Source organism: Lactuca sativa, chromosome 7 (assembly GCF_002870075.4).
Source record: "Lactuca sativa cultivar Salinas chromosome 7, Lsat_Salinas_v11, whole genome shotgun sequence".
In the NCBI taxonomy this organism is placed as follows: Eukaryota; Viridiplantae; Streptophyta; class Magnoliopsida; order Asterales; family Asteraceae; genus Lactuca; species Lactuca sativa.
Window position 1 is genome coordinate 198,721,368 of NC_056629.2, and position 12,277 is coordinate 198,733,644.

A 12,277-nucleotide genomic window follows, 5' to 3' on the forward strand; every position below is an offset into this window, starting at 1 on the left:
CTCATGAGAGAAGGCTCAACAGAATCAGTTAGGAGGCATGCGCCTCTTGATCATGTATAAAAGGACCCATCTTCCTCATGAAGTAGGGGACGAAACTCTTTTTCTCTCATAATTACCATATCTTCTCTCGGAATCAATTCTAACTTGATCGTCGGAGCATCGTCCCGCGAATCCCTCCCGGACGCCGTCTAATGATCATCTCTTTCTTTTGCATTGTGATATCAGGAGAAGGAACCACCACAACATTCACCCTCAGTCTCGATCCCACCATCTCCGATATATCACAAAAGTAATAGTGTGTTATCTTTCAAGTATTGTTGTAATTTGGTACTTTTGAAATTTGTGTATGAATGACAAGTATAATTTGTTTCAAGTACTTCGAAATTTCTCGAAAATATTCTTTTGTTTCTTATGAATTAGAGTTATTTCTAAGTCTTAGATCATTTATGGCTATAAGCACTTATGACATCCTAGGAAAATGTTGGAAATCCTTAGTATGCGACCATTGCTGAAAGATAAGTTTTCACTTTGTAAAAGTTTATATGGAAATTTAGCAAAGTGTTCTTAACACCATAGTCTTGAAGATTTTGACACGACGGTCTTGGAGTTTCAGAAACCGTAGTATTGGATAATATAAGAAGATAATGAAGTAGTTTTCTCAAACTCTAAAGACTCTGTGATAAATATCAAAGATGAGTTGATAAAGTTGTTTACAACACGTGAGTTGAAGAATCCTAAATAAAATAAGAGTGACAATGGCAACGTAACAGCCCAAAAACTTTGGTAAAAATTTTCATTTAATACTTAGAAATCACATTCATGTGTATTATCCAAAATTCCATTACATAACATATTGTTCAAAAGATCAGAGTATCTAAAACAACTAGTGCGGAATACTAGAGAGTGCACGTTGCGACATCAAGTCGGGCCCTCTCCCTTAGTACTATAAGCACCCGAAACACCCAACAAAACCGTAAGCACATGAAGTGAGTTTCCCAAAATACACGAATCACATAACCATATAATGTCATGCATATATACACATAAAATTGTCATGGACTCCCTCCATGGTCTTCAACCGGGATGCCATGGGCTACCCCCATGGTCTTATACCCAAGTGTCATGGGCTCCCCCTCATGGTCTTACCAGATGCCATGGGCTCCCCCATGGTCTTTACGTAAATCAATACACACCAAATAAGAAACAATTACATTATCGATTTAAAAGATTTCACATCAAGTAATGGGTTGTCATTGGTGCCTTCGACCCATTGGTATAGTGAGAAGACTCACCTCAGTCTGCTAAACACAAAAGTTGCTCGACTACTATCCCAAAATCTCACACTGAACAAATATACAAAACGCCCTAATTAGAATTGAGTCACAACATAGACAACAACCCAACATCTTAATCTAAGGCCCACCACCAAAGCCCAAAAATCTAACCTACATTAATGGGCAAGATCAATAGTCTAACCTGTAGTGAGCCACATGGCCCAATAAGGCCCAAACATGACATTAATGCCCCAACAAGAACAAAACTCCAATATATCTAAATGTGACCTGGACCAAGGCTAAATAGGGTCCAATAAGCTTGCAAGCCCAAAGAAGCCTAACTCTCCTGTGATGCGTACGCCCAGCATACCACATCAGTACGCTTAGTGTACTCGACCCTTTGGTTGTACACACTGCGTACACAACCCTACGCTCAGGGTATAACTAGCCCATGCACAAAAGTCTATTAAGTGCTTAATGCTTAAGGTTTCAACGTCCAACTTCATATTTGAGTCTGTTAAGATGTCCTATGGCATAAAGTTGGCACCTTTATTCCCTTACATGCCACATGGGTCCCCAATACTTCATTTCTCCCATTAAGGCCACATTTAAGACCTTAGACTCATGCATGGTCTCAATACAACCCTCATAGAAACTTTATGCATCAAGTATGCTCAAGGAACTTAGATCTGACAACCCTAGCCTCTGGAGTTGCACAACTCACAAAAAAGGGTCTAAGAACTAAAAATGGACTTCATAACAAAATGCTAACTCAAACTAGCAAAAGAGATGGCAAGGTTTGAGATTTTTAGCTCCACAAGCTTCCCAATGAGCTCTAAATGTAGGATCCAAAGTCTTTTCCACGTCCAAGGCTTGCTTCCACTTCCTTATCCTTGCTAGAAAACCAAAAAGGAGGTATTTGAGGCACTTACAAGCTCAAGAGGCGCACAAAAAGGATTTTAGGGTTTTAGGGTTGTTAGAGAGTGATGGAGGTTGGTTAGGGTAAGGTCCAAATGACTTAAGGTACATTTAAATAGGTCACACGTCCGAATATTAGAGTTTTAGTCTTGAGCCACGTATGCCCCACGTACTCTTGGTACGCCCCGCGTACGTGGTGCACAACCGCGACCAACTTCCCCCAGTACGCTAAGCGTACAACTATGTAAGCCAAGCATATGTAGGGACCCTTTTGCAAATAAATTTCATTCCAGGGGAAAAAGAGTAATTACCTAAACCTTGATCGTTACCCTTAAGCCCACAGTATCATTCTGGCATGCCTATCGGGCCCTCATCTCATATATAGATTTCTCTCGAGCCCACAACATAAGTATGGCTTGACCTCGAGGCCCACAACTTATGTCTAGATTGCTCCGGGTTTGTCGGCTACCACACAAAGCAGTACACCTCAACCCAAACCAATATGTCGAGAAATGAAACAGTTAAAATTAAACACAGAACCAACAAATACAGATAATCATGCATATCTACTACTCAGCCAAATACTAGTATATCACTATCCTATAACTAGGATACATAAACTAGTGGGCTGGCATGGTGCCTTCGACCCACGGTATAGTGAGGAAAACTCACATTTCAGTCGGAAATACAAGCTGAATAAATCTTTGTCCCGAAAAATCGGCCCAACGATCACCTAACCAAAACCAAAGACCTAATCTTAGATAACAGCTCAAAATACCCAAAATACCCTTAGGTCCAACTTGGTCAAAACTCTGGTCAAAGGTCAAGGTCAACGAGTCAACTTGGTCGACTTAGCTGAGTACACTGGGCATACTCAGCTCATATGTTGGGCGTACTCGAGCCTTGATAGGTATCGTGCAATTAACCACATATGCACAACATACGTTGGGTTACGCGCGCTGTACGTGCCAAAGTCCTTTTTCCTAATAAGAACTTAATGCGTTAAGCTCTCACGTCCCAAATGCATATCCAAGGTCAAAATACCACTGAGAGTCATAAAGTTTCCAACTTTATGAATTCGCATGCCCATTAAGTGCTTAATACCAACAAACTTAACATCTTAATACCGAAAGACCATCCTAGAGCATGCATAGGGAAGAACTAAGCATCAAGATCTCATTTTTATGACTCAAGACCCCTCATAGTGTCTGAAAGGACGACTTATTTGGTTAAGAGCATGCCATGCTCAAGAATCACCATGGTTGGGACCAAAAATGCCCTAAATGGAGAAATGACTAAACCTATACTAAAAGATGATCAACCAGGAGCTTTTTACCTCCTGGAGGTTGCTAGCAAGTAGAGAATCCCATATCCAAAGTCTTTATGAGCTCAAATGACTCTTTACCACCTTCTTCTTCTTTAATAATACCACCAAAACACAAAATGAGCTCAAGATGCACTCTTCTCACTTAGGGTTAGCTAGAGGTACGCTTTCTCAAGTGGAGGATGATGAGGGTGAAGGTCATGGGCTATAAAGGGGATTATATAGGGTGCAAAACCCTTAAACTACAGTGTTGGTCTAAACAGCGTACGCACTTCATACTTGCTGAGTACGCCCGACGTACGTGTCCAAGACCTGCCTCCTCATGCATGAGTACGCCATGCGTACACCTTGAGTATGCACGGCGTACAAACCAAAAATGCCAATTTTTCTAAAGTTTATTGTTAAATGTGTACCTTCTCGGAACGGGTGTAACATAAAATTGTCAGATTTTTCACAATTCTAAAGAACAATGTGGTAGATAGACCTCTGAGGCCAATTTACATTTATGAGAAGTTTTAAGGTTCTTCATGTGATTCTACTCATCAAAACTCCAACTAAATCCATAGGTATATTGAAGACTTAGGACATCACAACTTCTCCTCATGCCCTAGTATGTAAGTTGCTCGTACTAAAAGATCATGAAAGTGGATGAAGTCATATTGTTGACATATAATAATAAGCATTACGTCCAATATGATGTTGTGAAGTCTAATGTACAGTCCTATGATTTTGATAAAAAAAAATTCTTTGAATGAACAAGAGTGATGTTGTGCCTCTACTTTAGTTGGGTTATACTAAAACTGAGACCATTTACATCTGTATGGAATTAATCATAGACTTTGCAACCTTGATTTAAGTAGTTTCACTAAAGCAAAAAAGTTAGGTAGTATAAACATATTACCTAATGGTTTCTAAAGTAAGCTAAGGTCGACGACCAGAATAAGGCCAAGCCAAGGCCAATGAATCCAACGATCAGAAATGTGGTCAAGGCAAGTAGTGATCAGGAAACGAGGCCAATACAAGGCAAGGCCAAGACGCCCAATGATCATGTTACAATGCCAAGATAAGGAAATCCAGTTATACACAAGGCAAGACAAAAATGAGGCCAAGATAAGGACAAGCGAAGGGCAACGATCAAGAAACATGGTGAATCCAATGTCAAGACAAGTCTTAGGCACATAAAAATTTAAAAACGAGGCCAAAGAAAGCAATGATAAAAAAAGTCAAGGCTAATGCAAGGTTAAGCCAAACCAAGGGAAGGCATGAATAAGGTGTCTAACTATCAGAACATGAGCCTAAAACAAGGGGTGTCCAATCTAATGCACCTAACGATTAGGAAATGAGGGCAAGGAAAAGCAAGATAAGTTATCATGAAACAAGACCAAGGAAAGGCAGGACATGAGGCCAAGGCTAATGTTTAGGAAAGAAGGTATTGTCTACTCTCATAAGGAAATCAAACGTTTTTTTTTATATTGGATCAAAGGCAAGGATTTCTTAGTGATGATTTGAAAGGTATGGTTGAAGCGATATGGAAGATCAATGATGCAAACAATCCTCTGAGGAACAAGTACATGTATCTTCTCGAGTGGTGTATGTATTTTAGAGATTTGTATGGTTTTCATCAATAGTTTGTTATGTTTCAAGTATTATTGTGAAGTATTTAAAAACTGTAAAAGTTTTCCTCATTAAGTTTTTTTAATAGTTTGTTATGTTTCAAGTACTATTGTGAAGTACTTAAAAACTGATAGGAAATTTTCTTTATTTCTTATGATTAAAAATTATTTCTAAGTCTTAGAGTTTTGTATGGTTTTCATCAATTATCTCATTAGGTAAAATATTTGAAATTCTTAGTACGTGACCATTACTGAAAGATTTTTTTTTTACTTTTAAAAGTTTAGGTGAAAATTTGGCTAAGTGCTCTCGACACCACAATCTTGAAATCCTCAACATCATGATCTTGATGTTCTTGACACTGTAGTCTTTGCTTTGACACGACAATCTTGAAGCTTTGGACGCTGTGTCTTGGAGAATTTGGAAAGACTGTCAAGTAGATTGCTCAAGACTCCAAACTCTTTGATATATGTTGACGATGAGTTGATAAAGTTGTTTAAAACAAATGAGTTGTGGAAGCCTAAAGAAAAGAATAGCGACAATGATAAGGAGGTTAATGAATCTACTACAAAGACACATAAAGATTGGCGATGCTAGTGCAGAAGGTAAGGTGGTTATTTCTGATGTTGGACACACTAATAGTAGCAATATTTTATTCCCTTCAGGTACAGTTTCTTAATTATTTCTAAAGCACAACTTTCATAAATCAAGTATGAATAGCATTTGCTCCTTGGATAGTGTAATTTCAGTTGTAGATAAAATGGGAAAATCTTGAGCACCTAAGGTAAGCATAGCAATAAATGAATAATACCACAAGATTATATTAAATGGTTAGAATTGCATATTTTAATTTTAATCCGTTATATGAATAATACCACAAGCTCTCAATCCTATTGAGAGGCCTTTCAAAATCAACATCCATCCACACACGCCAAGACCTGGGTATGAGATTCCATTTCCCAATCGTGTTTTGTTGTTAGTGGTGCTTTCCCCAATGCTCCATTTAGCATTGTCCAGTAGTAATAACTACTAAGCTGGCAACACCAGCAATATGCAACATTAATTAAGTACAAAAAATGATATTTTATGGCTGTCCTTTTTCGTTAAACTCTGTCTAAATGTTTTAATTAACACACAATAAAGAAGACAGAAACAAATAACTAAACAGAGTTGGATATATATATTTACTTTCTTTATTAAGTCAATTTTCTACTCTATGTTAGAAACATATTAAATCTATCAAATAATAAAGCAAGGTCAAATCCCACTAGTTATTAAATCAAATAAATAAATAAATAAATAGTATAAGCAAAATGTAGTTAGTAATAAGATAGTGAGAAATTGCATCATAGATAACATAAAAAAAAAATGGCAACTTCCACGTGGTGGTTGAAGCAACCAAACCCAACCAAATCCCACATAACATGTCATAAATCAAATACTAAATTTGGTACAACCAAAATCTGTATAACAAACAAGTTTGACCCAAAAAAGGAAAAACAAAAAACAAGAATCATCAGCCATCAATGTGTACACGCAAACCGGAATAAACTGCTTTTTTGAATAAAGGATGAACAGTTTCTGTTACTATTTCCTCCTCTAACTTATCCATGTGTGGCCATATCTGTTCAAAGTTGAAACACATGTAATTTTAACCAAATAATAATAATATTGATGAGTAAAAAAAGTTGAGGGACTTGATTGTAACAAACCTCAGAAGCATATTGCCTTGAAAAAGCCTTGACATAACCCAAAGTTGACAAACACCATTCTTGTTTCTCACTCGTAGTATATCTGCTACCATACACCACAGAAGCATATGTTTCTATTAACTATCAAATACTAATAATTTACACCATTCACTCTAAAACCTATAAAAAAAATTTTTTTTACCTCTTTGAGTTTGAGGTCCCGTTTTCTTTATCCATATCCATTGCAGGATTCTGATTCTCATTATCTTCTTCATCAACATCAACAGCCATTGCTTGATGTTCATGATTCTCATTCTCTCCAAATGCATCATCAAGTCGTTCCATCAAAACATCACGAAAATTTTTATACAATGACATAAACAAAGCCTGCAGCACCCACCACATAAACAACAACACAACATATAAACATCACTTGAACAATTTTTTTTTTTTTAAATAATAAGAATAAGAATATACCTGGTTTTCTTCAAGAGCACGTGCAAAAAGAGCTTGTTTGGATTCTAGAGATTCACGAATTGAGAGCTCATCATCTTTTGTGGTTGCAGCATTTGACTTCAAACGTTTCATTCTTGCAGGGTTTTCACCAACAACAGGCTCACCATCCACAAGCATCAGCTTTGTCTCTGCAGCATCCAGCTCAGCTTTGGCCTTGGCTGCACTTTGCTCCGCTTTTACAACATTCTTTTTTAAATTTATAATCTCTTTCCTTAAATCAGATATCCGATTATACGTTTTATTTAGCGCGTTTCTCAGAATCTGTAATACAACAAAACACTCTATTCATATCAAATGACTGAATTACATTTTTGGTCCCTCAGTATAATATATAAAAATAAAAATAGAGTACCTCCCACAAACGATCTGAGGTGTGAAATAAGTCGAGGTTTGACTGAGAGAAGACCCATTTGACAATGGCCAAATTGGAAATAAGGCGATAACCCATCATTCTGTCGATTGTTATGGCTGTTGTTTGAGCACTGTTTTTCCAAAATGAAGCCACTTCTGATATCAACATAATTTGTGTTTCTTCATTTGGACAAATTTTGGCAATAACTTGTCCATATCTCTCCAAAACCGTAATCAAATGGGTAAAACTCTTTGACCCGATGTCCAAAAGTGTCTGAACAACTACTCTTAATGCAACTTCCACTCCATTCACTGGGATCACACTTTCTTCAACCCATATAATAACATCGCGTGCAGTTTTTCTTCCTTTTACCATACCATTCACTTCTGTTGAAAGGCTATATTCCGTTTTATCTTCATCTTCTGAACTGTATCTGAAGTCAGGCCCACCTTTTGGTGGTAGTAATTCCTCTAAAGCAGGAGTACTTTCAATGCTCTGTTCAAAAAGATCAAATATTACAATTTTTTTTTCAGATGTATGTAACTGTTTATATATTATAATAATAAAATTACCTGTTTCACTTTATCCCAGTATGATAAACGGACTTCCCTATCGAGAACTTCCTGGACAAATACACGTTGTGGGGCCCATTTTGGAAGCTCCAAGACATATGCCCACTCTTCCCATGGCCAAATGAATTGAAAGTTTGATCTACAATATCATAAAACTAGCCATTTTAACAAGAAGATTACACATCTTTGGACCCTGAGTAAGCTGGTTTTTTTGCAAATTGGTCTCTTACATGTTACAATATTGGTCCTCATTTCAGGTACTGGTAACGTTTTTAGTCCTTGTTCCAAATAAAATGACAATTTACAGAGACCAAAAATGTTACAAAAACCTCAAATAAAGACCAAAATTGCAGGAGAAAACTTTATGAGGCCAAAGTTGTGATACTCAACTATATTCAAGGATCAAAAGTGTAATTTAATTAATGTTAAAAAAATGAAGTGAACTTACAAATGGTGTGAAAACCAAAGGATGAGGCGTGTCCTACACTCCATATCTAACTCACTTATTCTATCAAAAAGGGCACGCACAGCCCCAGCTACAACAGCAGGGAAGGCACCTGGAAGAGACTACCACAAAATTGTGTTTAAAAAAAATTGTAAACTTTAAAGATATTTTTTTATAACAAGTACAAAAAAGAAGGAAAAAAGGGTACCAAGTTAGGATCTATAATACCTTACAAAGGTCTATTATCACAAGTGTGTAGTACATGGGCTTGAATGGTGGCTGAGGCAATAAAAGAAGCTGAAAAAGAAAAAAAAATCACATTAGTATTTAATTATTCATGAGCAATAAAGAAAAGGATGCATGAAAATAAGTTTATACCTGAGAAAAAATAGTCTCTGCCATGAGATATTCATATCTGAAAGGGACAGGTAAGCCAACCATGCATGCAGCACATTCCTTTCGACTAGCTTTCCACAAACCAACAAACATATGAATAAGGACCATATTATAAAATAAAAAAGTTAAACAGGTTACAAAAAGACCTTATCAAAAATAGATATAGTTAAATAAGTTACAAACCATCCATTCAGGAAAAAGAGCACATCCAGTAAATACTCTTCCACTACAAAGCGGTCTATAGGTTGTACATCCTGCCAACCAAAAAGTTTTAAAAAAATTACATGAGGGAAAAAACTATGTAAAAATCTTGGATTAGTTATTTAACTGTTTTAACTACCTCGGTTTTGCTAGCAGAAAATATATTTAGCCTGCGAATCCTCTGAGGATATTTCAATTCTGCCTCGTGTTTTTGTCTACCAAAACTGACTTCAGTGAGTGCCTCAGGGGTATCTGGTTGCTCTGGACAACTGATGGCTCCAAAATCATGAGACTTTCCAGCAACTAGTTGTGCTTCATATAAAAGATGTGGCCTTGGAACTGAAAGCATACAATCAACAAAACTTAGAAAGGATATAATGGGAAAACTGCAGAAAAAGATTAACAAGTTTACAGTAGAGTATAGTACCACTCTCAAGTTTCCAGCTGTTCTTGGAGAGATCTTGGATTCGACCCCACAAGTCTTCCACAAAATCCTGTGAGTAGAATACCAAAGTGAGTAAATTTATTAACAACTAAAAAGAATTGTATAACAACATACCTGTTCAACATGAAGTTTATCTTTGTTGATATTTTCAAACACGGATAGACCAACATCAGAAACACGTCTTCTGATGCTTAAATAGGCTTCTATACCAACCATAACTCTTTCAATTTCTTCCGGAATTTGCTGCAAAAATCAAGATTCTCACATTGTTGAGACAATTTTGATAAGCTTTTGTAGTGCTAACTGTATGAGCCAAAGTGAATGAGTAAGAAATATAGGGAATGTACCTCAACAAGTTCTGATCCACCCCATGGAAGACATGAAAGAATACAGGTTATGTAGAAATCAGCACGGGCTTGCCAAGATGGGTTTCCTTTCTCATCATCCACTATTGTTGCAGCACAAGATAATAATGTTTCAAAAACCACCACTAGTGAACTTGGTTGAACCACTTTGCTACACATCTACAACAGTGAAGATAATAATGTTTCAAAAACAACATGATGTATAACTGTATATGGTTGTTGTTCTCAAATATAAAGGAATAACATACCAAAACAGTTAGAAACCGCATTGATATACGGATCTTGTTGCAATCTCCAGAGTCAAGGGCATCCTGCAAATAAACAGTTAGAACCCGTGAAATGCACCAATTCAGGAAGAAATCATATGTGTTGACTGTTGACCAATATCCATTGCCTGCTCACCTGTAAACTCTTTTGAGTAGTCTCCAATATTTTCTTGACAAGGTCCTCATTTTCCAAGTTCAATAACCCAATCTAAGCACCAAAAACAGAAGAAAGCAAGATCTTACAGGAAGAGATCAAGAATTATCTTCGAGAAAGCAAAAGAAAAAGGTAAACGGAACCTACCAGCGTCCCATACAGAGGAATTTTGTGAGGCAATTGCTCTGAACATTGAAGAAGAAACTGCGAAAACAGGTGTAATCAAGTAACTCAACAAGCCTCCATGCACACGATTTGGTAGAAAAATACTAAAATTAGAATTAAGAAATGGTAAATAGTAAATCACAGTTAAAATTTCGTCTTCGGAATGCTCAAGCTCCCGCCGAACAGCACCAAAGCAAGCATCCTGCAATAAATAATGAAATTAGGGTTACCAACATTAGGGTTTATCGTAAAAAGGGATAAAAATAGGGTTTTATGAAACTGAAGTGGACAGAACGAAAAGAACTAACAATGTGATCTTTGTGGTCGATTGTTCCGCCATATTCAGGGGACTTCTCGCCGATTCTCAAAATCAAACTCCTCCAGCTGCTCATATCTTCTAGTATATAGAACACCGACGTCAAGCGAAAGATTAGCTTCACTCGAACCAATACACAAAGCGGAAGAAACTTTTTGTTGGTGTAGATATGTGTATATGTATGTATGTATGTATGTCCCGAAGGAAGGGTGCCCAGTGCCCACTGCCCAGTAGTGGTATCAGCCAAACCCCCAATGGTTTTGGACTCGCAGTACGAGTTTGAGTTTACTACAAGCCCTAGTCCCTACCAACCCGACTCCGACTTTGTAGTGTCACTGAACCGGTTTAAGTGGCTAAACCGGGTTTCCTGGTATACTTACACCATAACACCATTTTTACTCCACTTTCACCTCAACAATAGTTTTATAACAAACAGGTTTATACAGATCAAAGTTGAAAAAAATTTAAATTTTAAATTGTAACGACTATTCATAGATTTATAAAAAAAATATTAATTTATAAATATAGATATTTTATTTGTAAATTTATAATAATTAATTAAAATTAATATATACATTGTTATGAATATCGATCTATCTTCTATATGTTTAGATATGATTTTTTACGGTGCAATATAAATTTGAATATACTATAAAAATCGTAATAATTAATCATGAACTTGCAAACAATTACTTTTATATAAAATCGGATGTTTTGTTCATAAGTGTGTCATCATTATTCTTAATTAATATGTAATATGGTTTCAAAACATTCGTAAGTCTATAATTTTTATTTACAATTATTAGTTTAGAAACTCGTGTACTACAAGGATTTATAACTTAAAAAAATATATATAATCCATAAAGCGACTTATTATTAAAGGATATACAACATATTAGATAAATAAAAACCAAGAATCAGTCATTGAAGACATTTTACACTATAAAAATCATATCTATGAGATAAATTAAAACTAATGAGACATATGTGAATAAGGTTAATGACATTAATTTTAAGCTCTTTAGAAATCAATATATATATATATATATATATATATATATATATATATATATATATATATATATATATATATATATATATATATTCATTTTAATGAGAGATCCAACTATTGTAACAACCCGAAATTCATATCCCTAAATGTAACCCTACTCGCGACTCGTTCCGATCATCCAATCGCCGTTTCCGATTTCGTTTCCGATTCCGGCATTTTATTAAGTCATTAATGTATATTTTATTTTATGACTT

At 36.0% G+C, this 12,277-nt stretch overlaps 1 protein-coding gene across 1 annotated transcript; it reads right to left on the reverse strand.

Moving 5' to 3' along the window:
• Positions 1-6,458: 6,458 nt before the first annotated feature.
• LOC111884951 (nuclear cap-binding protein subunit 1) lies at positions 6,459-11,299 on the reverse strand. The gene is made up of 19 exons (XM_023881249.2): positions 11,004-11,299; positions 10,838-10,897; positions 10,678-10,734; positions 10,513-10,584; positions 10,359-10,421; positions 10,093-10,269; positions 9,860-9,988; positions 9,728-9,794; positions 9,440-9,639; positions 9,283-9,353; positions 9,082-9,166; positions 8,932-9,000; positions 8,707-8,825; positions 8,259-8,397; positions 7,687-8,181; positions 7,296-7,595; positions 7,021-7,205; positions 6,840-6,921; positions 6,459-6,751 (listed from the first exon to the last, which is right to left on the reverse strand). Exons 1-19 carry the CDS (start codon positions 11,085-11,087, stop codon positions 6,644-6,646), a joined length of 2,562 nt encoding a protein of 853 aa, XP_023737017.1. The 5' UTR covers positions 11,088-11,299; the 3' UTR covers positions 6,459-6,643.
• Between the last annotated feature and the right edge of the window lie 978 nt (positions 11,300-12,277).

Bases quoted from the DNA above. Each gene is read 5' to 3' on its own strand.
- LOC111884951 (XM_023881249.2), bottom strand. From the start codon at position 11,087: ATGAGCAGCTGGAGGAGTTTGATTTTGAGAATCGGCGAGAAGTCCCCT. The intron at 6,922-7,020 runs GTAAAAAAAATT...GTATGGTAGCAG, and splicing joins GGGACCTCAAACTCAAAGAG to ATATACTACGAGTGAGAAAC. The intron at 6,752-6,839 runs GTTTGTTACAAT...AACTTTGAACAG, and splicing joins CAAGGCAATATGCTTCTGAG to ATATGGCCACACATGGATAA.